Genomic DNA, 25,855 nt, shown 5'->3' with positions numbered 1-25,855 from the left:
AATAAGTGTCTCTGATTATAATAAGAGTAGTAAACACATAAGAGATAACTGAAAACGAACAACTTATTACAATAGACTTCTTAAGAGTTGAGTTCACAATATCCACACATTGAGTGTGGCTCGGCAGCGCTTACTTTTGAAGCGCGCGCGTGCAGTTCTCCAGGCCGATCATAACTCGCATGGCGACCGCCATAACGGCCGCTAAAATGCGCTCTCACAGCCCATTATTTAGGCGGCTATGGCAAATCCAGGCCTTGAAGCTACAATGCAGCTGCACAAACACACACAAAATCTTATAATTCTTTGGGATTTTCATCTGTCAATGATGTGTCTTACATGGCGGTTGTTGCATGGCGTGGTGGTGTTGCGATATAAGCGTTTCATATAGGCTTTTTAAACGATGAAATACCATCTCTGAGAAAATACTTCATGGTGTTGATGGTCACTTTATTTGTATATTTTTCAATTATCATACACTTTTTTAGAAATAATTCCCACAAGAGAAATGCTGACATACAGTGGGGGGAAATAAATATTCGTACACTTGAAAAATCGTATTTTAATGTATGTAAGTAAACAAACTTAACAGGAAAAGTGATTTAAATTATGTATAGAGACGCATAGTATTCAAAAATACTATCAAAAGAAATTGAATCTCAATGCAACAAAAAACAATGCAACATGTTCACTTTTCGGGTGAAAAAGCATTCGTACAAACATTAATCCGCATTATTTTAATTTAATACTTGGTTGAATACCCTTTATTCAGCTCAACAGATACCAGTCTATTTCTATACGTCTCGACCAATGATTTGCAGATGTCAACCAAGTATTAAATTAAAATAATGCGGATTTATTGTTTTGTACGAATACTTTTTTCACCCGAAAAGTGAACATGTTGCATTGTTTTTTGTTGCATTGAGATTTAATTTCTTTTGATAGTATTTTTGAATACTATGCGTCTCTATACATAATTTAAATCACTTTTCCTGTTAAGTTTGTGTACTTACATACATTGAAATAAGATTTTTCAAGTGTACGAATAAATATTTCCCCCCACTGTAAATTCAACGTTTAGTCCTAGTGATAAGATCTGTAATCTTCCCAGAGTTTACACATTTTTTATTTGTTTCCGCGACAATCAAGTACACTTTTAGCGTCCTTTAAAACTTGTATATCCTTAGATATTGCGAGTTAAGGCGCCTAATGGAAGGATAACTGTGTGAGATAGAACTCGCTCAACATAAACATCTCATAAAACATAAAGATCGATAACTGTTTAGCTACGAATTCAAAAAAAAATTTAATATGTCGGCATATGTTTTCCGCTTGACGTTAAGGTGTAGCTTCTTTAGCATATTGATCTACCCTCCGGGAATAAGATGGTAAGAGATATTTTTCAACTACAGCTGAAATTTTTTCAGTATTCGTTAAGATTGAACACCTGCCTAGTTCTTATTGGCAACATATCGTGATCTACACAGCAGATATTTGCATATTTCCGCATGAATGTCTTGGCAAATGGACAGCTCCGTCTACGTTTTAAGCTAGCCATTTTCTGCCTAATTTTTCAGGGATGAAATATCAGGCAACTCGACTTTGCTATAATATTTTGTGAGTCCGTTTAGCTATACTCTCGTAACATTCAAAACTTATTGTTAGAAATTGAGGCCTTACATCTCAAAATATTTTAATGGCACTTCCGACATTTTTCATCAATAATAAAAGGCCTTTTATGAAATTATGTTATTTTCACTTGAGTGCCTCAAGTGAAAATAATGAAAACTATATAGAATGGTTGTAATAAAGTGAAAGAGCAGTTCTTCAATATGCAACACCTTGTGAATTCACCAGGAATTTAAAAGCAAAGAAAACAGCCAGAATATTAACCATTTCTTAAGAATGAAAACGTTTCGGAGTCCAGCTCCATCGTCAGTTCAAAAGTTCAAAACCTATAAGAAAATCAGAATCAATTAGAAAACTAAATTCACATCGAAGACACATTTTCATTCTTAAGAAATGGTTAATATTCTGGCTGTTTTCTTTGCTTTTAAATTCCTGGTAAACTTGCGACTTAAGCAATCTAGTGATTTTTGCGCTTGTGAATTCAATGTCAGGAATTGAACTGAATATCAATAAATTATTTTAAACCGAGCGTTACTGCCGTCTAACTAACTAATTGCTCATAAAATCTGGTCTATAATCAACCTGGCACGGACTGAAGCATTCCTAGGAGTGAAAATTATTGAATATGTTTAAAAAAGTTGCCTTCATATTCTACTAAACTTAAAGAACAATGTACGGCCGAACAGATGCTGGACAAACATTGAAGATGTTCTGAAGTACGGCAGTTTGACAAATAAGAGACGATCCTGGACTATTTATTGTGGATTGCATGCCCAAGAACTTGACATTATAAAATTCCTCAATGTTGCGGCCTGAATTCTTCTTCAGGCCGCAACATTGTTAATAATATCTTCAGAGGGTACGAATGTATTCCTGACAACAAATGTCACGATTAATGTACTTCAGATGTTATGTCAGATCAGTTTGACATAAGGAAGAACCTTCAAAACTGAGCAAATGATTTTAAAAGTTAATTTTCATATATGCACTCAATGAATGAGAACATTTTTGCTATGATGAAAACTTGCAAGGGCTATAAGCAAAATGTATGTCATCGCATCAGAAATCAATTATTAGGCAATATAAAAAATAATATGTATATAAAAATTCTTTATTGAGATGACTTGTGCATGAGATTATTGATGCAGGACGAGTAGTATGCTAGGGCAGCTAGAACTGGGCACCCGCCAGCAGCTCGTGGTGCCAGTCAGTTGGCAACAGCATGCGCTGCTGCAGCAGCAGCAGTACACTCTCGCCCCTTGCTTGCTTTCAAACTCTAGAGAGCAAAGCCCGTGAAACAGAACAACAATGCCTGCTTAAAAGCCGAATCAAATACCGTTTGTTTACTGCTGAGATTTTAATCTGATTTTCGCTGTGGCGGTGCTACTGAACAATGCTTCTTCTGAATTGAGCGTAATTTTTCAAACAGTAATTCTCGTTATAAGAATGGTTGATTTTACATCATGAGAATAATATAATTACCGGAATATACCGATCCATTAATACGCGTTCCACAGAGTAGTGTCAAAGAGTGGACTGCTAACATTACAGCAACGTTGCCGAGTTTACTCTATAGAACTACGCTTATTTCCTACGAGTGCTATGCGCTGCGTGAGATGACAAAGATACGCGCAACAAACGCTCCTAGTGCTGTGTTTTGTGAGATAATGAATGAAATGATGATGAAAAATATTCAACTCGTTAAATACTTGCAGTTGTCTCTCTGAAGTTGAAGCCATGGTGATTTATCCTGATTGAATTAGATTTATCTCATGAAAGTCACGAAAATGTGTTTGCCACGAGTTTACACCGAATTACCTAAGAACTCTGCCTTCAGAAACTTGAAAATACCCAATGCATATCCAAGAAAACCTTATATTTTTGTTGCACTTTGTCACTTAAACCATCCCACTTATAAATTTTTTCCGGCATCTGTCTAATGTACTAATACATTTTTCTGTCATTAATGATGTTGTGTTGTATGGATGTTTACCAACTTCACACATACACATTTTTAACGGCAGTGTTTGAGTTTTAACTTAAAACTTACATTTTGAACTTTGAACCAAAGATAAGCAACAGTGTGCAACATTTTTACAATTAATTTTGCACTGTCGATTTTTCAGAATTATTGATTATTAAGCACATACAAACTCTTTCAGGATATCTAAATTTTGCGAGCAGCACCACAATGTGAATCGAAATATCCAAGAACTCACTACTAGGTGAAATCCATTATCAATCTACAAATGATAATATCTTTGAAAATATGCTAACAGATGTATCACTCATTTAACGTAATACAATATAACCAATCCTCAGTATTTCAAATATTCACGTATTAACTCACAACCTGTAACGCACAACTCTCTGTAGCAGAAAACATCTATTTCTTCTCGTTATGAACATACATAGGATAAAATAGAACGTTAACTAATAAGTGAGACGGAATAGTGCGGACAAAAATGCGGGATTATTGGGGCTACCGTGCAAGGGAGCAGCGGAACAAGAAAATATCTCTGAAGAAAGGTGAAGTTGTGCTCACGTCGGAACCTTTCGCTTACGTTATTGAGAACGACCGGCGAGGACAATATTGCGAGTCCTGCCTCGTCTCCAACAGGTGAGTGCTGTGATGCATGTCTTCTTCCTTGCCGGATCACACAGATTAACGCTGTAAAACAAGAAACCTTCCCTGCCCTATCTTACAGATTAACACTGTAAAACGTGCTTCCTTTATACTTGCCGTATCTTACAGATTAACACTGTAAAACGTGCTTCCTTCCTTGCCGTATCCTACAAATTAACGGTGTAAAATCAAGCTTCCTTGCTCGCCATATTCTACAGGTGAGTGCTGTAAATCATGCCTTCATATCAACGCTGTAAAATATACGTTCTCCCCAACCGTATCCTACATGTCAACGCCGTAAAATATACCTTCTCCCTAACCATATCCTACATATCAACGCTGCAAAACATACTTTCCTTTTTGCCACATCCAACATTTGAGCTTTAAAGAAGCAACATAAAAAACACCTTGTGATCAATAGGTACTTAGTTATTTAATTTAGAAAGTAAAACTGCTCTCACCTTTATTTTTTCAGATCAAGATATTACGCAGACAATAAATGGTAATAACTCGGTGCACATTTTGTGTCTTGTAATCATCCAGTCATTTGTACTCGAAAAGAATAATGAGAGTATAAAAGAAACACACAATGCCGAATTAATGGTTATTTACGAATCAGTGAAAGACTTGGCATCGCGAGTCAGATAACAATTTAGGCATCGCCTAACGAGCTCCTCTGTCTTGCGCCTTCGAATTTACGACGCTCGCAAGAATCTCGTACAATTGCCAGAGCGTTGAAAAACACACACTATTGAAATTCTTGGCCGAATGATACGTGGCCAAAGCCGGTGATTGTGTAGCCATCAATATGATCCTCCAGTCGGCTTTTCGCATCGGCGATAAATTGATGAGCTTTGTTTTAATCTGAATTCCTTTGATCCTGACTGAACGATTTCGTTGCCTCATTATCACTGAGCTTGGATTACGAATCGTTCGTTTTCTAGATTACTTGATGATGAAATTTTAAATTCGCGAATTGCCGGAAAGATTATAATTATCCGTTCAGTTGCTTCGGAAAGACTGATAGATAACGGCAGCATAATATCCTTTTCTTAATTGAGATAGATATTACAGAATGCATCAATAGAATATTATTAAGAGTAATATTAAATAATAAAAGTTGTTACAAATGGATTATTGTTGAAAGCATTAAACGTAATATTACTGAAACCATTTTTTAACCAAGGAACATCAGAGTTGTTTCGAACAAAAATTTACAAAATACAAAAATGAGTGCCAAAATACATTATTGGGTGAGATAAGCTACAGCTCTATAACTGTAATGTGTCTTGTCTTCAGCTTAATTAAACTTTGAGAGTTCTGAAGCTGAAATCCCTAACGGTACCGACAAGATTATTCTGCTGTTCTTTGAAGTGATAAATTAATGTGTATAAATTATTGGAACAAATGGATTCATATTGATCATAAAAGAAAAAAATTGCAGTTATTTCAGAAATGATAAATTCTTTCATTTGGAATTTGAACGTTTTTCCATCACTTGCGATACAAAAGCATTTTATTTAAATAGTAAAAATTACTTTGTGCTCTGAACTACTCACTGTCATTTCTTTCATATGAAAAACCTTAACTTCCATTTATCATAACCGGCTTAAATTTTAAAAAAGACGGAGTGATAATTTAACGTTTTTTTGCAGCTTCAACCAGCAAAAGCATGTAAATTTTTTAATATGGCGTTGCCCAAAAGTCTTCGTAACTTAGTATAACTCGACGATTTAATATAAGGGGCTTTCAAAGCAGAAAAAATTGCCGCCTGCCAGTGCTTTATCATATCCACAAAATAAATAAAATTTTTACTCATAATAATTTTGAATTAACAAAATACAAACCTCCATTAAATATTGTAATTAAATTTACTCGAATATATATCTATTCACATAATATATAAACTTGCAGTTCATACAGTGCATTCGGCACGCTAAAAACTCAGTGGTCATAACACTGGACTGACTGTTATATTTAGTGTGTTAATTGGGTTAACATTACGTACATTACGTACATTATTTGAGTGAACATTACGTACATTCATTGGGCTAAAATTACGTATTTTTTACAAAATTAACAATTTTTTACAAAATTAAAAGCCCCACACATTAGCCTGTGTGGGGCTTGGACTGCTATATTCTCTGTGTAAGTCATTAGGGTGAAAGACTCATGTTCTGAACCGCAAAACATTGCAGCGTTCAGTGTTCGTGTGAGCCCCTGCTCAGCGAGGTGATGTCTTTAAGGTGTTAAAAAGTTGACACCAATAAACCTGGTCGTGCGACACAACACAAGCTGGTGTGCGAGAGTTCAACCTGCGGAGCTACAGGGGGAAGGGTGATCCCCCCAAGTTACAAGTAGAGCATAACAATTTAATTGTGAGCAAGTTTCTATAGTAAAATGTAAAACTTAAAACGCAGCTAATTTTGATATTCATCTAATTTTTTTACGCTTAAAATATTTAATTATCATTTAGTATATTAGCCATAAAATGGTTGGTGTAAGTAATTTCGATAACTGATGGATAATGTTTTAGCAAAAAATAAGAGGAAGGGAAGAAATTATCTTTTTAATGGATAAGAAACTGAAGAAACTTCAAAAAGTTTATGATTATAAATAACTACTAGTCTACTAAATTGCCATAGAGGTAAATATTGATTAAAAAATCGCATGCTTGTGGCGAATCTGCAATAGAAGCATCTCTTGAGTGACTGCATGCCTCAGTGGGCAATAAATCTGTCACTCTAACATCTTCCGCGTGCAAACACTCGTGACAGGAACTGCAATGCAGGTCAGACTGCAAAAAAAAAACTATCCTAATCCCGCGAACAATTTTTGTCTTGGGATATGAGATAAGGGTAGTACAGGGTGCTATTTGAGCAGAATTTCACGTACATAAGAGCATCTCAACTCGTGAATGCGTGTGCAATGTGTGGAAGTTCAACTCGACCAATAAAATTTATAGTGGCCCGTGTGCCAACATTCACGCTACGGTCACACACGATAATGCACACAGAGAAATAACTGAGCTTTTGTTCAAATAACGATGTACTTTTGCCCATATGTGTGCCATCCTGATCCAGTTTGTCCCAGAAACAGGACGTGTCAGTGCTACACTCAGCAAGTTCGTCACTATTTGGACAATTTGACCCATCCATTTTTCTAAGTGTTTGCACAGAATCGCACCACTTTCCCCTGAAAGTCTTGGCGCCAACGGAACAACAATGTGTGCTGGTAATGCTATACTCGATGCTGCTTCAGATACCTCCGAGCGTCTCGTCGTAATAGAATGAACAGCTTGCTAGTATCCGAGTCGTGGTCGAAGGTGGTGCAGTGTTCGTTTCATACCGCTGTTGAACTGTAGAAAAATGGCGATCAGGAGTGAGCTGACATTTTGTGTGTAAAAGCTATTCCATTTTTGCAAAGCTGAAGAAAATTGTGAAAAAATAACAAAGGATCAGTTTCCGGTCTAAAGAAGTCTAAAGAGGTCTAAATCAGTTTCCTGTAATAAAAATTGCAATATGCCCTTCCTTCGCACAGAAGCAGTAATATATTTTTTAATATTTCCAAATAAAAGTCATTTCGTTTGATCATTAAACTGTACATAATAATTTGGCTTGTGTTGAGCTGTCTTCTTCTGCTTGAATAAAGAAATAAGTGAAATTTTCAAGGCCTTTTCAAGAGGTCACTTGACATTCGAGTGGCTGCGTGCCAGCAAGACGCTTAGGAGCCTCAGGAATGAATCATTGACAAACATTTTGTGTATAACTGATTTAGAAGCTGTGCGCAAAATGTTGATTTGTTGTACGAAATTTTAGACGATTTGTACACTTTTTTCCTGAACTTTGAAGTTATAAATAAAATTTTGATGAGTTGTACGAAATTTTAGATGATTTGTACACATTTTGTGTTCAACCTAGAAGTTGTACATGAAACGTTGATTTGTTGTACGAAATTTTAGATGATTTGTACACGCGTGTTGCGTACAACTTAGAAGCTGTACACAAAATGTTGATGAGTTGCTCAAAAATTTTAGATGATAACTAAATGTGTACAATTCATCAATTGTTTTTGAATACTGAAAAATTAAGTGAAAAATAAAGTCCATGTATATTAAGTAATTAAGTATAAGTTCATGAATATTGAAAGTAAGTAATTAATATACATGCAAAATTATTAATTTATATTAACGTTTAGTTCTATTGTGAAGCTTTTCTTAACTTAACTAACAAAAAATTATTATCTTCTGAACACAGTAACAGAAAAAATGCAGAAATCTGTCAACAGTAAATGTAAAAATTATCGATTGTTTATTTCGTTAAAAATACAATGCATCCTCGGCATATATCTTTTAAACATTTGTAATTGAATTTTTGAGGAATTGAAAGAAGCAGGAAAAACAATAATTGGGGGAAAATACAAACATTGTCACACATATTGTTTGCAAATTTGAGATCAACGGCGCAAGTTTTTTGTTATAAGAAGAATACTATACGACGTTTGCTACGATGTACTGCTTATTAATAATGGGATAGAATGAGTTTATGGCAGCCAAATTCATAGAACATATGAAGATTGAAACTGTTTCTGACTTTACACAATTCAGGATTTTTACAAGTTATATTGTTCATTATGGAAAAAATAAATCATTGTATGAAACTTTTTACCTTTTTGGTTTATATCAATTAACGGTCAGAATAATTTCGATAAGGTTACAGAAATTTCCATTCTTCGCGTGCTAATCAAGTATACGAACTAGAACGCATACAATTATACGTATGTTAGATCAATATATATCTAATATACATAAAAAACGTACATTAGATAAAAATACTTATCGATTTCTAGAATTTATAAAAGAAATTCAGGCACAAAAATGCCAGATTTCGTGAGCTTCAAGGCGCGGGAGCTGACTGGGCGACGGCCGCTCAAGAAGGGCGATGTTATTCTCACCTCAACGCCCTTCGCTTATACAATTTCCAGGAGCAGACGCGGCCAATATTGCGAGAATTGTTTCGCCAACTACAGGTAAGTATCGGGTTAGGAAAACGCGCCTTAAATCTTCCTGTTTTAATTGGACATTTGTGGGTAGGGGTAGTAAGAAACCGTTGGGGAAAAAGTTCAAAGCTGGGAAACGGTAAAACAATTGAATGATTTGTAAGAATGGTGTAGCTGGTGCTGAAAAAATTGTTTCGCATTATACGTGTACATTACACAGCCTAAAATTAATATCATATAATCAATGAAATGAAATGGTAAATTATTGAAGCAATTTTAGTGTTGAAACAATGGAATGTAATATTTAAGCTAAGCAGGTAGAGCAAAAACTGACATGATATTCCATCAGGCTTTCGTATGAACAATTAACGTGGTGCGGCCTGCAGTGTGAATAAGGTCGTCATTGCATTAATCCTTCGCAGTATTAATCCTTAAGTGAGCTAACATTAAATCAGCATCGATTCCTTTAATCCTGAGTTATGCTGCAAGCTGCAATATGAATGTTGAATATGAGTCGGATCTTTAGTAACTGCATCCCAGCTCTACAGTGATGTACTTTGCTGACAATGTCTAACCTTATCTCATAGAATTTAAGCTGATAATTAATTGAACGCTAATGAAATATTATGATATGAGGTATTTAAACAGTTCCACGTTAGAATGCAGGCGTCTGATAAATCTGGATTTCTTTTTAGAAAAAAAGAAGCACATATTTTGTGTACTATTCACGTTTTTCCATAAAACCAATTGCAGTTAAGAATAGAACAATTATTCACACATGATCGCGTTCGAATCGTTTTCTAAAAAAATATCAAACTGAGAATAAGAAAAACTTAATTATTACTTAATGCTATAATAGTCTTATTAAAAGAAATAGCAATAGCTTTTGTATTTTAAGAAATACCGAAGTTCAACTGCGTCTTGAGAAGCAGCACGTTATTGCCAAGCCCAGTAGACACGTCCTACAAGAAGCACATAAATAAATCATGAGAAGGCCGCGAGAAGAACCGCTGCTCAGCGTATAACTTTCTGAACAAAGAAATATGTCGGCGTCAAGCTCGACACTCCGCCTCTGGAACATCGGCCAGTCGATGCTTCTTGCTTCGGCAGTTGGAGCAAAAGAGGTGTACAGGAGTGGTTACATAGCTATCTTTAGCCAATAATTTACACTATCTATATATTATATTGTTTAACCTATTTAAGCTATGGCAACAGCATACTAACTTCAGTGTCCAAAGTAAGGTTCAAGGAACCAAAACAACAGGCTCCTAAACCGCGTGTCTGCCCCCACCTTTTCATATCTTCTCAGAGCTCAAAACCTAGAACACAGGTACAAACAATTAGTAGCCTAAAATTCACATTCAAACAATTCACCAAAACTTGGGACAAGAACTAAAATCGAAGATAACAGAAATAAAAATGAGATGACATGTAGAGAAGGTTCTATATATTTACAATTTGTAGATGATAGGAACTGAATGCAGCATTTAAACTGGTTTTCTGTTTGAAAATAAATAATGATTCTAAAATTCGTAGGTCAGAAACACCGGTTGTGGAGGCTAAAACTCTAAAATCACTATTGGACACCAGGACGTTGCACTGCTCGGCATGAATACGTACGGCTGAATGAGGGGGATGCGCAAGTATGTTCCCTGTTCTATAACTCCTGCCCCTATGCTCTGCAAGCCTAGCATAAAAATTGCGCGATGTCATACTGACATGCGCAGATGCGCACTGCGCACAACTATATTGATAAACTAGGGATGATTGCATAAAAACCGGGAGAGGATCTTTGTACTTGAAAAACGAGCTAATTTTAAAGTTGTTCACTAGCAATACATTAAGATTAACATTCGGGAGGTATTTAGAGAATAGATCTTTCAACTCCTTTGCCATCGTCTCAGATGCGGGGCCAAAGTAAGGAAAAGAACAATAAGCACGATTCCTATCGTCACTTTCGGGAACCACCTCAGCATATTGTTTAGACAAGAATTTCTTAATTTGAGTATACACCAATTGTGAAGGAAACCCATTCAGTGAGAACATACTGCCCAAATATTCAAATTCCGTGTGCACACTATGGGAAGTAGAGCAAATTCGGAAACCGCGAATCCCATTTAATTTAATTAATTTAAATCCCATTTAATTTGAAACGAAAAGAACAGAAGCTAAAAACGAAATGTTTTCTCTTATAAGAAATGGTGAATTTTTTGGCACCCAAGTGATTTTAATTCTCAGAGCTCATAAAAAAAGAGGATCTATTATGAGCTGGCTTAGCTGTTGTATTCTTTGATAAAAATGTTTATGGGTCTGTATAGATGAAGTCCTTGCTAAAGTTTATTCAATAATAAATATACCATGAGGAAAGTTGGTTACCAACGAAATTAACTGATTCCCGTTGCTAGAGAAACTAGGATCAAATTTTGAATTTATTTTAGAATTTTGAAATATGACTCGGATATTGCACAATATAAATTAACTTTATTGAGAATTTAAAAGCAAGGAAACTGCCGACGAATCTTCTGAAAGACTTTTCGAGAACCTTTAGCAATTTCCTCCTCTCCTTTGTTAATAAAATATCGCGATTTAACTAACGATATAAATAAATTTACTGTGCAACAGAATGGATAAAAGCGATGCTCTGCCCGCAACAAAAATCAACCATTGGCCATCGATATTCGTTATTTTGCTAATTATACTGTTAACAAGTACAAGTTGCACGGAAAATTTGATTTGCCACCTACGCAAAATACGTGCTGCAATGCTTTCTAAAATAATTAAGGCGCTTTGAGAAAATGTTTCAGGCTCAAAAACGCAATATTTAAAAATTTGAAATCAATTTCAGAAATTGTCAAAGTGTATAAATCGGAATATCATCGTGAACTAGAATATCCTTTTATTATGAACTTTTTGTTTGTTCAGATTGGAGATTTAGTTAATAGGCTACTTTATTTTCCCCCATTTAAAACTTTGATGAGGCAGCCTCCTCAATATTTTAATTAGCATTGTATGTACCACTTACATAACAAGAATGCCTAATAAGAGAAGTATTCATCCAACAGAACTACATTAAATAATGAAACATAACATAAATACGCAGAGCAATTACCGGTATCTCTGAACATTATAACGCTAAATATCGTTATACTCCGGTAATATCATGCAATATGAGCTCGTATATTCTAAGCGAATAAAATTGATTATTTACGACACCCAAATTCTCGGTTCTCAGACTTAGGCGTCTTATGCACGCGTTGGCAAGAGGCTTGCGATAATCTCTTTAATATCGCACCCACTGCAAATTATTTCAGGTCATTAGAAGTTTGGCAGCTCAGCAGCGATCTCCATGATCTTGGAGAACTCATTACCTGGAGCTGCTCACTACTCCAGGCCTCGTATATATTGGGCTTCATGCGTTGCGGCTTCTAATGATACCCTGGCCACGCGTGCACTTCTCACGCTGATATACTCAAACATATGTACGGCAAGCAGGCATTGTGAGAAAATGTAAATAAAAACAAATAGCTTAATGCAAAGGTATAAGTATATTTTATTGTGTAACTATTATTAAGGACTGTGGTGTATATTTGATAAATACACTGCAGTAATAATTTCCTGTTATTGTTCAAGTTTACGTGCAAGCAGTTAAAAAAGCCATCGTCGTCTAATTCCCTTGGGCTAAAGAAAATGTTAGGCAAATTTTTCTTCATTAGGTTCATTGAATAATGTTGCGTAGTATCATTTATCTAGGACGGAAACTAGCTCGCTCTAAAACTTCTTGCGAATAATGATTTGGAAAAATATTTTTCGATGACGTGATGCATCAGATCCGCATCCTGATAGCGGACTAAAGTACTGATTAAAATAATTTTTTACAAGTTCCGATGCAATTTGTAAATTTTTAATCTCATGTGGTCGTCAACTTTTCTTAGCAGCTAAGAAAAACGACCCTTGCTTGGATCGAATATGAGGCGCGGTAGGCAGAAAAAATCGCAACGTGAGCTGCAGTAATGAACATCGGCTCGGCTGTCGGTGCCTCCTCGAGGGTTACAAGAAGAGAATACAAAAATTTCCTTTAAGCTCAATTGGATAAAAAAGTTATACGTACCAAAGACGGGAAACTCCTGAGAATGTTAAGTTACATAAGAAACATAAAGCAAGTATTTCCATTTAAAATATCGATATAGTGGAGAAAGAATGATTTTATCATCTCTCATTTTCCTTTCACTCAAAACTGCACCAATCAGTGATAATCCAATATTTCTTTGATCTCAGTTACGTTTTTCGTTAATTTGCGACATCCATAATTAGGTTATTTAACCATCTAAGTACGAATTATCGACACTAATAAATATCCGAATGCAATTTATAACAAAAATATCAGATCATCGCCTGGCTGTAATGTTTTACGGACACTGGTAGTTTGCATGCAAGCTTGCATATTGTTTAATTAACTATGGCTATTGCACCACAAAAGAGAATGAAGGCATTAATGTTGATGAAAATGAATATAAGAATAATTTTATCATAAGTTGTATTCATTATGAATGATGAATTGCAATGCACATAGAGAAATGAAGCTTTTCTTCTGGCTGACTGAACTCACTGGCCACTCCTGCTAGTCGCCGGGCCTGGTCAGGGTTGGTCAATCTTTTGGTCCTATACTGAATTCTCTATGCCGTGTGATGACGTGGTCCCAGTTCATGTCCCTATCCGTAATGCACAGTCGGAATTTCATTGAGGCAAAAATACCTCCTTCGGTGACGCGATTCATCTTGATTAAACAAAAATAGTAAGCTTGTCCTTGTTTTCGACCAGACTGAAGTCGATGTTGCTCTGCGAGAAGTATTTTTTTTTGTATCATGATACAGTCCAAGTAATTTATTCTTAAAGCTCAATAATTCCCAATTTCCCTTGTGTCCGACCAGACTGAAGTCGATGTTGCTCTGCGAGAAGTATTTTTTTGTATCATGACACAGTCCAAGTAATTTATTCTTAAAGCTCAATAATTCCCAATTTCCCTTGTCCCCGACCAGACTGAAGTCGATGTCGCTCTGCGAAAAGAATTTTTTTGTATCATGACACAGTCCAAGTCTCTTATTCTTAATGCTCAATAATTCCCAATTTCCCTTGTCCCCAACCAGACTGAAGTCGATGTCGCTCTGCGAAAAGAATTTTTTTGTATCATGACACAGTCCAAGTTTCTTATTCTTAAAGCTCAATAATTCCCAATTTGCCTTGTCCCCGACCAGACTGAAGCCGTTATCGCCATGCAAGAAGTGCGGCTTCACGTTCTACTGCAGCGCAGCGTGCGTGCAGGAGAGCTGGGACGCTGTCCACAGTCGCGAGTGTAGCAAGCTCAAGCAGTACCGCTGTGGCAAGGGCGAGCTCATTCCTAGCTTCGCCAGACTACTCGCCAGGATATTGTTCAGGCTCCAGGTCGGATTAGTATTTAAGAATATATTCAAATGTTCACGTTCTTCACACAGCAGTTTGTTTATTATCTATTTTGTTATCCTTTCATTATTGACCGAATTCGAAATTACTTTAAAACTGCCTGATGTCGCACACGTTTAAAATATTGATATCTCTCACGTTTAGATAAATCAAGAGCAAACAATGCAATTCATCCGGAAGTGCAGTGTTACTGTAGCTCAATCTCGTTACCAAACCTGGCAATATTTCTGTACTAAAATTGGCACTGCAATCATGCTATCAATATTGTCACGAAGTTACAACATAAATTTAATTCCAATGTGACAAATTCGATACGACAAAAAGAAAACGAGAAAGTAAATTCTTTTTAGATTCTTCATATATTAACCCAATACATTTCGGAAACTAAACCAAATATAAGATACATTTTCAAATTGCAGTCCATGAATTATACCATCCGGGACAATAATTCTGCACACGAAATTCCGAAGTGTAATTATTATATGAGATTTGCGTTTCAATTTCTTACTTTATATAAATCTGGCTTATCACGAGAACATTTCCCAGATTAATTTCTTCGATAGATTGCATCTTTATTCGCGCACAAGCCTCACAACCACAATAAAACTTAACGCCAAATACAAACGCGTGCTGGAACGTTCAGTCACAGAACATAGTTCGGTTGCAACGAATAACTTGGAGCAAAATCATCACATGAGTTCCTTAGTGATTTTCTCGCTTAAATTGAATACTTTTGCTGATGTTTGGTAGGAATCAAGAACTTACCTATGAATACTAATTTTTTCTACAATGAACTACTATTTCTATGTCTCTGATAGCTGTCCTAGTGATACTAACTCAGGCTTATTAATTCTTTTTTGATGGTAGACTTACCGGAAATTAAACTCTTCCTAATTATCCATGCAATTTATTAATTTAAGTCGTGATCCTATAGCTTTCTACGACGAAGATTTTGTGTTTAAATCTTTCATTTGCTAATTATTCAATTAAAAAGATGCACCTTTCATCATTCTTAACTGTTAAAAAGATTATATATATTAAATTAAATTGCTGGTTCTTCCATCGACCTTCTGTTTTCCAATTCTTGTAATGGCTCACTTAGAGCGCATGGGCTGAGAAAAAAATTCGATAAACTCAAATTTCTTTTCTGTTTCGCCGTATATTCAGGATGGCGGAGAAAAATTTGAGGAAAAATACTGTAACAATCGGGGAAGAAAGTTCAAGGATCTAATGAATCGTAAGTGCTTATTCCGGTTATGCATAACTAAAATGCATGAAAATTGGTGGGTTGTTTTCTTTCTGAAAGATGCCAGGGCTCACTTAGCTTCATTTTATTTTTGCTGCTTATTGGAAGGGCATATTTTTTGACTCAGTCAACTAACCGTAAAATTCTATCTAAGGTCTCTTTTTGGATTCCAATCCCAGAGCATATGAAGTTTCGTACATTTCCTACGTGTTCAAAACGGTCGTCTAGACTTAAATCTAAAAAGCAAAAACAAATCAAACAATCAGACGTAAAACGAGTCACACAAATCTAACGTTTTAAAAGTCCAGGGAAGACTTTTTTCGAGACCTCCAATTTTAAAATGGAGTTTTGAACTCTTTAAAAACAGTTTTCTGAGGATAATGATAATGATATTTTTTCTATTTTTTTAACGCTTCGGCTTCAGAACTATTATTAATCACTAAATTACTAAATTTTATTTTATGACTCTTTATCTTATTACTCCATTGAAAGTGCTTGTGAACAATTTATTTATTTATTTAAAATACTAATATAATTAAAATAAACATTTTAGCACATATTTTTTACAATTATTCGCAAATATAAACTTTCCCTGCCGGATTTTAACATAATTAATTTGATATAAAATATTAATACTTTGCCTTTATTACATCGGGAAAGGAGAAATTTAATTCACGCTACCATTATTGCATCATTAAATTTGGGCAAATTAGTTATTGACGTATGTGCATGAGAGTTAAAAAATACATAAGTGGTGTTTAATGAATTCCAACTATAAATAACCTGCAAATTTTGTACATCTATAGGTAAGCTAATTGATTTGTTCCAATCTATTTCTCAATCGTGAATAAAGTAACGAGTATCTATCTTTTTAATTATAATTTAAACGGATTTCAGTGTGCCGTCGGAGAGCGCAGTCTTTAATATTAGATGATGAAATTTAATATTAACTTTAAAAATATTATTAAACGTTGAAAATTCTTATAATTAATTTTCCCTCACGCAGATTATAAGGACATAAAGAACGATTCTGTGCGCATGCGCGACGTCCGTTCAATGATGAGAATTTTGAACGAGTTTATTGGGCACGAGAACGTCCCCAACGAGAGCGACTTCATCGGGATATATGGCAGGGTGAGTATGACTTATGGTATTTTTTTATTCTAACTCTCCTTTAATTGTTTATGGTTCGGTTAAATGGAAGGGTGTGTATACCTTATGGTATTTTCTTATTCTAACTCTCCTTTAATTGTGTATGGTTCGGTTAAATGGAAGAGTGTGTATACCTATGGTATTTTCTTATTCTAACTCTCCTTTAATTGTGTATGGTTCGGTTATATGGAAGGGTGTTTATAACTTATGGTATTTTCTTTTTCTGACTCTTATTCCGATTAGTTTTAGAAACCAATTTGTGACATTCATGTAATTTTAGACAGTTCATGATTCCTGCTCACATTTACAAGTTGAAATAAACAAAAGTTTATATCAAAACATGATGGATGCTCTTAATGATAAAATTTATTGCAGCTTATGTTTACGGCCGAAGAATAATTTTCCCATTGTTTTCTTAATATGACGGATCAAACTTCTTGTACGATTCAAAAGTTGGATTATAAGTCTAACAAGGGACATTTGAGTACAATACAACGATGTTACGAATACGCATTATTAATTAGAAAGGATTGTGAAGGTTAATTGAAACTAAATTATATTTCCAATCCCACACTATTAACTTTAATTGTGTAAGCCACAGCTGCGAGTTATTCTTACCAATATAATTAATGTCCACACCAGTGAGCCTATCAAGGCCTGCCATCATGATGTGTTTTATAGCCTCTTCAGGCATATCAGGCGCAATTTTTTTATTCAGTCTTACACAAGCGCTCGATTCAGCATCATCGTAAGCCATTAATTCTCAAGGCACGTCAGATGATACGAAGCATAAGGAAGTGTCAATGGTCTCGTAGCTTCCTCGTCTTTGATATTGCCAGTAAAACAGCTACGTATTAAAAACATTTTCAACATCACGCCCCATTGCTCGCCATATTATTACTCCTCCAGGAGCTCACGGCTTTTCAAATCATCAGTCTACCGGCTTGAGTTGTCAGCAAACTAAAAAATTCACTATTTTGCAAAAAAGTGAATTCCAATTTACTAACTCGATTGGGACTCATATTTTTATCATGGCTAAAGGCAAAGTTTCTGTCAATAACGTTGCATTTAAAAAGTGAAAAACTTTTGGAAGATAGTAAATGTAATACGATTATACCATATATACTCGTACATAACTTGTTCACACACGATCTTCTTACCATCAAGAAAAATTAATGCATAAAAGTCAATTAATAACTACGGACAATTCTGTCTTATGAGATTTCATTCTCTTTACCGATTGTATGATTCATTGAAGACATTTTCATAAAACTTTCACTCCTGCTGAAGAGTCATGTAACAAAATTATTCTATTATTTGCTCAAAAATAATTTATTATGCAAATAAGTTGTCATTCTTTTGTAAGCATGCCAGCTCATAGTTAAGTATGAACGATCCTCGTGAAGGTCTCATCTTTTTATGTCTCTGGCATGAGTCCAAGACACGACGTCACTGAGTTATATACGGTTAGTCTCTGCTATTAATAAGCGAACACCAGTCTAACCAGCTGCTTTGGCTCGAGAACAAACGAAAGCCGCGTCTAGCTTTCTTATAATGTCTTCAAGTGACTTAAGTACTCCGATATGGTCGTCGAAGCCATTAACGCTTTTGGCCATATAATTTAATATATTATTCTGTTCTTGGCAACACTTTAAGCGATATTTTTGTTTCACTTTCAACATCGTTGATTTTCGCTGCATTTTAATAATAATATTCATTCCAACTGTAGGTTAAATTTTTGAAAATTTGTCGAGAATTCCTAGGAACTGCACTATTTGCACTATTTTTCCTAGCTCGAGGAACTGCACTATTTTCACAATAATTTGTGTTGAATAATATTCTATTCAGAATCACGACGAACGCGTAATATTTGTTTCGTTGAGAGATTAATTTTCACAATGTGGCTCATTTGAATATGTATTTTATTATAAAATATGCGTAGCTTGTATGTTCATTTCAGTATCTCAAACCGATCTTATGAACATGAAAACTAAAAAAGGATTCTCCATATTTTTCTGCCGAGGTGCAAGAAATAATTAGTCAATCGTAGTAACTTAAACGGAGGCTTTGCCTTCAGATGTTATCTATAACAGCATAAGACAGAGCAAAGTTGAAGTTTAATTGGATATATAACTTTTTAATGTATTAAAAATTCAATACCTCCTGAATTCATAACCTGCAAGTTCTTTCACATTTGGAAACGATGTTCAGATGAGGTTTTCGGCTAAATTTGCGCTTAAAACATTATTTCTCTAGCTTTCCTGTCTTCACTTAGAGAACTATTATGGCAGCGGTGAAAATATTTTTTAGCCCAGTTAAGTCAAATTGTTCATGAACATTTCGACTGGTTTTAATCATAAGTGTTCATGAGCCTTTGTACCTGGAATAATTTGTCAAATATATCTAAGAAATAAATTATATCTAACACTGAAACAGTTGATTAAATTACCAAGCATTTTGGACGGAACTCGGAGGCAGCTTTAATGTATATCTCAAGTTGCTTCGGGTCTACCGGCTGTTATATTTCATTAATTGCCGCAGGCTCTGACAAAGAAATCTTTATAATTTAAAGAGTTCATGGTCTAATATTCAGGCGCTGGTGAACCGCTTCTGCTTGAGTGATGAGGTGAACGTACCGATGGGATCTGCGGTGTTCCTCGCCGCCTCGATATTCGACCATTCATGCATGCCCAACGCCCATCCTTCCTTCATCGGCAAGAAGCTCTACATCAGAACTCTAGTCGATCTCCCGGAGCTAAATCTGGACAAGGTATTCCTCGTAATTACGTTATTTAGCTTTCTTTCCCTGATTGATCATCGATGTAAATTAATATTTTGAGGTCAATCCACATATGCCAAACTTTACTCTCACTATAATCATCTGAACAAGATGCGCCTGTGTCTTGGTGATAACGATGAAATTTTATTTTTACCAACATATTTAGAACATAAATCTCCGCCTGTAGATAAGCCCTTAGAGTATAAAAACCATAAAAATTTTCTTAAATTCTTACAGATTCATAGTGCATATCCTGACTAACATCTAGGAATTTAGATTTAAAAAATGGCATGAATGCAAATAACTTCGAGGATATGTTCTTGGCCGCCCCTGGCAGGTTTTCATCAGTTACATTGACTGTGTGAACAGCAGAGAGATGCGACGCCTGGACCTGCACCGCAACTGGTACTTCATGTGCGAGTGCGACCTCTGTAACGACCAAGAGAGGGCGCTCTATGAGAATTACATCACTTGCGGTAATCTATTTATTATGATACTAAAATTCATCTATAAATTATTGTATTCAATTGAATTAGATTCATTCGTGTTATTCGAAATTCGAATTGAATATGTATCAAGCAAATATCATTTCATTGTTGACAAATAAACGAAACCTACGGATAATAGACCGAACATTTAAATACCTGCAAATTTTGTAATAACATTTAAATGCCTAATCAGACCAAACAACACATCATGCTCGCTTCATGAACATGAACACTAATATAAAAAAACTATCTTTGCCGTTATTTATCTCAAATTGAAAAAATTTTGACCCAACAGAAAACCCTATGTGCGAACAAATGATCCGAGTGCCAGACCGTTACAGCAAGCCTGAATGCACGCAGCCTCCTAAACCCATGGACGATGACAACTCCACAGCCTTACAGAAAGCCTTGCAAGCTGCCAAAATTCAGTTCAAGTTTGCCAGCGTTCCAGTGAACCCTTTTGCATCCCAGGACGCTTGTCTGTCCTACATGTTCTACGACAAGAACCGGTTCCAGCCAGCCTCTGACTCAGAGTGCTCTGAGGTGACCGATGAGTCGGAGCCTAACACGCCGGAGCGAGCGCGCTCGCCTGAGCCGAACTTAAATGGGTCTGGTATGCTCTTCAAATTATTCGAGGCAATTTTAAATATACAAATAAAATAACGCTCCCATATTAATGAGCTATAAATTAAATTTTGCATATAAATTTTATGAAGTTATCTTTGGGGTAATTCAATATTGAAAAACAGAGCTAGTAAAAATAGATCTTTCTAGTCTCCATACATTTTTTATATGAATTCCTTCGTGTGATTTCCTTTCATCAGTATTAATCCTCTTGCACTCTTCCATAACATCTTGGCATGAGGTCATTGAATCATCAATATTTTTCTACGTCTCCATAATTAAAAATTATGGAATTATAAATAAGGCTTAGATAATTGCAATCTCGAAATAGAATTAATCTCAACTCATAAATAATCTCAACTCATACTTAATCTCAACTCATAAGTAATCTCAACTCATAATTAAATTTCAACTCATAATTAATCTCAACTCATGATTAATCTCAACTCCTAATAAATCTCAACTCATACTTAATCTCAACTCATAATTATTCTCAACTTCGCTTCCGTGACAGAGGAGGAAATGCTGCAACCTCCTAATGGAAATGAAGAGAACATTTCACTCGAGAGTGGACTGCAAAATTCCGAGGAGTCCCAAAAAGTTCATATCAATGGCGTGAGTGATGAAAAACAAGATAGCGTGCAGAATGAAAGTAATGACGCTGTTGTCATTCACAAAAATAAACCTCGACATGAGGATGCGCTAACGAACGGCGAGCTTACCTGCGCAGCGAATCGAGACGACGCAGCGACAAATAAAGCCACGGGAGCCAAGCCAAAAACATTCAAGAAGAAAAACAAAGCTCTATTGGAAAATAAAAAATCCGGAAACCCTGATGGTAGGACTGATAAATTGTTGAATACGAACGAAGGAAGCGTAAAAAGCAGGAGTAGTGACAGCGAGTTGCAATTAGTCATAAGTAATGACATTGGTAAGGACGAGAGTTCGTCTCACATGACTAATGGTGGTACGTCAACAGAAGATTTTCACAGCGCCACAGAAAACAAGACGCCAGTTGTTGACGGTGGGAGCCAGCCAGAAGCTCCCCGAAACAAAAAGATAAAGAAACTACGGCGCAAAGCGCCGGTTTTTGAAAAAAGTGACGTGCTGTGCGAGGGATGCAAGTGCTACGTGGACCGGAACACTCTACGGGAGTATCGCTCCACAGTCAGCTTCACGATACAGAGGCTCAAGGATATGAAGGAAGACAACCCCAGTATCCTTTATTGCGATCAATCAAAGTGTTTGTTCATATTTATTTTTCATTTTCACACATTTTTATTATATTTATTCATGTATTACTATCTGCCCTTGTACTTGAACTTGAAGGTGATTTTAGATTTATTATTTAAGTTTTTCTCGTGGGGAAGTTGTATTCAACCTTAGTTGAATAAATAAAGTTGTATTCAACTTTATTTATTCAAAATTTTAGTCCATAATCTTAATGAATACAGATAATCGATCATAAAAAATCCAATCGATGCTAGCATCACATAAGTGACAGCAGTTCCTGAAATGGTATGGCCAACCTTGAGAATTCTGAGAAACTGAACTGCAACGCCAGACATTAATTTCATTTTCAATCGGTTGTCCCTAACATCGGGATCCCAAATAATCTATTCCCATGGTTTGAACTTTGTTCATATCATAACAAGAACCCACTTAACTTGAAATGATTTCTTTGACTAAATGCTCGCAGATTTCCAGGTAGTAACGGACGTTCTGGAACGTCAAGGAACCATCCTGCCAAAGTTGAATGTGTGGCGAGTGCGCGCCTTAGACTTTGCTTTTAACGCCACTTTTTGCGGTGGCGCTTGGATGCTTGCCCTCAAATACGGCATGGACAACTTAGAGGGAATGAAGTGAGTCTTGAATTAATATGATACTTGACCGAATGTTTCGAATGGAGTATGATAGAATTAAGTTCTACTCACAGGGAAAAAATTTGATAATTAATAATTTAATTTCACTAAAAACTTGAATGCAAAGAAAACTCCTCAAAAATTCATAGTACGGTATCTTTAAAGAAAACGTTTCGGAGTCCAGCTCCATCGTCAGTTCGAAAATTGAACACAGATAAATCAGTAATTAGTACAGTCAAAAATACAACGAAAACCCTAAGCTGTAAAAACCTACCTATTTACAATTTCAAGTAGGTACCTACCTATTTACAATTTTCGTTGTATTATTGACTGTACTAATTACTGATTTATCTGTGTTCTAGAATTTTCGAACTTACGATGGAGCTGGACTCCGAAACGTTTTCCTTAAAGACACCATGAATTTTTGTGGAGTTATATTTGCTTTTAAGTTTTTAGTGAATTTGCGATTCAAGCAAACGAGTGACATTATAATTTAATTTCAGTACTCGTACGTCTTCTGAGTTGTCAGATTGTCCTGCGCAACTAAGATTGCCCAAAATAGAACGTTTCAAAACGTGATGAAGTTGTGAAATTTTCACTCGATTTTTCCCTCACGTAATAATAATAATAATATTATTATTCAAACTATCGTCAGTCATGAAAAGATCCGGTCAAATGACACGATTTTAGATCTTCTATGAACAAGGCATGAAAAGGAAAAGAATCGGCGACAGGCCACATCAGGCCTACACTTCAGCGCCGACATCACTATGTTATGTTATGTTATCTCCAACAAATGCGTAAAGAATGTATTTCAATGCACTAATATAAACTGAACTAAAGATTAAGGACCATTTCAGGTATTACTACGGACCAGAGCATCCAACACTCGGCCTATACTTCATGAAGCTCGGCAAAGTGCACATGAACCTCAAGGAGTACAGAAAAGGCCTTCAGTTCGTGCAAGAAGCACATAATATTTTATCGGTGGCGATGGGCCCTAAGCATCCGTTCATCACTGAAGAACTTCATAATTTGGAAATGATGGCTAATGAAGACATTGAAATTTACATCGAAAGACGACTAGCGAAGCGTTGCCAACAACGAACTGAAAGCGCGTGTCCGTGTTGCGGCAAAAAGAAAGGCACGTCACATTATGGTGGCCATGTTCAGGAAGAAGATGAGAAGCCTTGGGAGAAAGATCGGAGAATCAAACAAATGATGCAAGAAGATTCAAAATATTTCAGCTCCAATGATTTCACAAAGTACTGATTAATGTTGTGCTCGTAGTTGTTTCGTCTATAGTTTCTTGTGTCGGAAACAAAACATACGTGCAAATCAATAGTTACTCTAAGAGTTTTACGTGCGATTGCAATTTATTCCGGAATTTTGTGAAGCTAAGCTAGCCTCGAAGAAATCATTATTGAAAAATTGCTGCTGGCAGCGTTTTCATTTGCTGAATTAAAAGATTGTCAAGACATGTTTGTGTATCTAAGAAAACGTTTCATATTTTACTCATGATTAGTGTGCAATATGAATGTTTTTTTATCCAAAATACCACCCATTGCATGGCAAATTTTAAACTGTATCCTGTGTCCCTCAGGAAATCATCTCTAGACGATAGTCATGAACTCATATTGAACTCGCGTTCTTTCTTATTTGTTCGAAATGTAAGCTGTGGACACGAGAAAATAGTGATAAACCGGATTTCATATATTGTCAGACCAATTTTTATGTCAATAATTCGACATATAATATATTGTGCCTTTATTTGATTGTGTTGATAGGAATTTTTTGCTGATTTTCATTTTTGGCTTGTAACTTTTTTCAGGGTTGAGTCAAAGCCACCGACAGCTAAGATAGTGTTGAAAAAGTAATGCCTTTCTCAGCTCCTGACAGCCTGAGAAAAATTAAACAGAAGTTTCTGCATCATTTTCGCTATTGCTGAATCTATGCAGCCGATTTGGTGAGATGGTGCGAGCAAACCCAATTGCAAAGTTCTTTTCTCGACTTTTAGCCAACTAAAACAAAATTATAGGGGTCGCTTTAAACTAATTGAACTGGGTTGGATATAAAATCATTTAGGAAATGAATTTAGCAGGTGTCACCATAAAAAAAAATCGCAATCGGAAAACGAAATTCCAAAAAAGGTTTTTATACTTCACGATTTTTTGATGGTTTGTCGATAGTCATTTCAACGACTAGGGCTTTTGATAGTGCCCAGGCTCCACCCTGCTCTCAAGAATGACTATTCATTGATCTGCGGCAATCGATTGATTTTTGAAATTGAGAATACATGTAATATTCAGCATGAATGAGAATAAGATGTCAATTCAAATCTTAAATTAAAATATGCCAAATGAAGTTGTTTTTGTGCTTCTACGGCAATAGACATTTTATAAAATAAATGGCTATTTGACAAGATTTCAGTAGTGACAAGTTATCCTTGAATGAGCCGAGGGTTTTTGCCCAACATGATTTTATTGAAAAAAAAAATGTGAAGAGCGAAATAAATGTTTCATTAGACCCCAAATATCGTATTGAAGTAGGAGGACTGCAATGCAACTAACTGATTCCATGAACAATTGATAATTCTAACTGAGAACTTGGTTAGCAGTCCTTATGGTTGTTTATTTGTTTTGGTGGCCACTTTTGCTAGCGCTTCAGATCGAGCTATCTCGCGCCGCATGTCGCGTTGGGCATCATGGACTGAAATTTGAGTACATTACATGTATTAGGGTACAACACATACCGGGTTATATACCGTCGAACACACTTGTTTCCCTTAGCTGTTCTCTGAGTCGATCGACATTATAATGGCCGTGTTCTGCTTGGGCCAAAAGACTTGTTGTGTGTCGGGGTTATTTCGACATAGGTGAAGGGAAAATTGCCGTCGGGCATCACCAAAAGACGGGAATTCAGAGGAAGTAGCAATCCTTAGGCAAATCGATTGATACCTGAAGCTTAGTTTGAATCTACCAGCGATTTCAGATTATC

At 35.8% G+C, this 25,855-nt stretch overlaps 1 protein-coding gene across 3 annotated transcripts; it reads left to right on the top strand.

The window, feature by feature from the left end:
- The first annotated feature begins 3,750 nt into the window (after positions 1-3,750).
- LOC108672533 lies at positions 3,751-25,374 on the top strand. Of its 3 annotated transcripts, none has more exons than XM_018160220.2 (10): positions 3,751-4,246; positions 14,503-14,689; positions 15,875-15,944; positions 16,960-17,087; positions 19,699-19,875; positions 20,222-20,360; positions 20,668-20,985; positions 21,511-22,212; positions 22,696-22,858; positions 23,719-25,374. In XM_018160220.2, exons 1-10 carry the CDS (start codon positions 4,092-4,094, stop codon positions 24,128-24,130), a joined length of 2,451 nt encoding a protein of 816 aa, XP_018015709.1. In that variant the 5' UTR covers positions 3,751-4,091; the 3' UTR covers positions 24,131-25,374. The 3 variants fall into 3 exon arrangements, with proteins under 3 accessions (XP_018015709.1, XP_018015710.1, XP_018015711.1); XM_018160221.2 differs by lacking the exon at positions 3,751-4,246 and adding an exon at positions 8,982-9,280; XM_018160222.2 differs by lacking the exons at positions 3,751-4,246; positions 15,875-15,944 and having other exon boundaries at positions 14,627-14,689.
- The last annotated feature ends 481 nt before the right edge of the window (positions 25,375-25,855 follow it).

Source organism: Hyalella azteca, unplaced genomic scaffold (genome assembly GCF_000764305.2).
Source record: "Hyalella azteca isolate HAZT.00-mixed unplaced genomic scaffold, Hazt_2.0.2 contig5093, whole genome shotgun sequence".
NCBI classification, from domain to species: domain Eukaryota; kingdom Metazoa; phylum Arthropoda; class Malacostraca; order Amphipoda; family Hyalellidae; genus Hyalella; species Hyalella azteca.
This window is presented reverse-complemented; position numbering and strand designations above follow the sequence as displayed.

Excerpts from the sequence above, each read along its gene's own strand:
- LOC108672533 (XM_018160220.2), top strand. The coding sequence starts at position 4,092 with ATGCGGGATTATTGGGGCTACCGTGCAAGGGAGCAGCGGAACAAGAAA. Across the intron at positions 15,945-16,959 it reads GTTCAAGGATCTAATGAATC|ATTATAAGGACATAAAGAAC; the intron begins GTAAGTGCTTAT and ends TCCCTCACGCAG. Across the intron at positions 22,859-23,718 it reads GACAACTTAGAGGGAATGAA|GTATTACTACGGACCAGAGC; the intron begins GTGAGTCTTGAA and ends GGACCATTTCAG.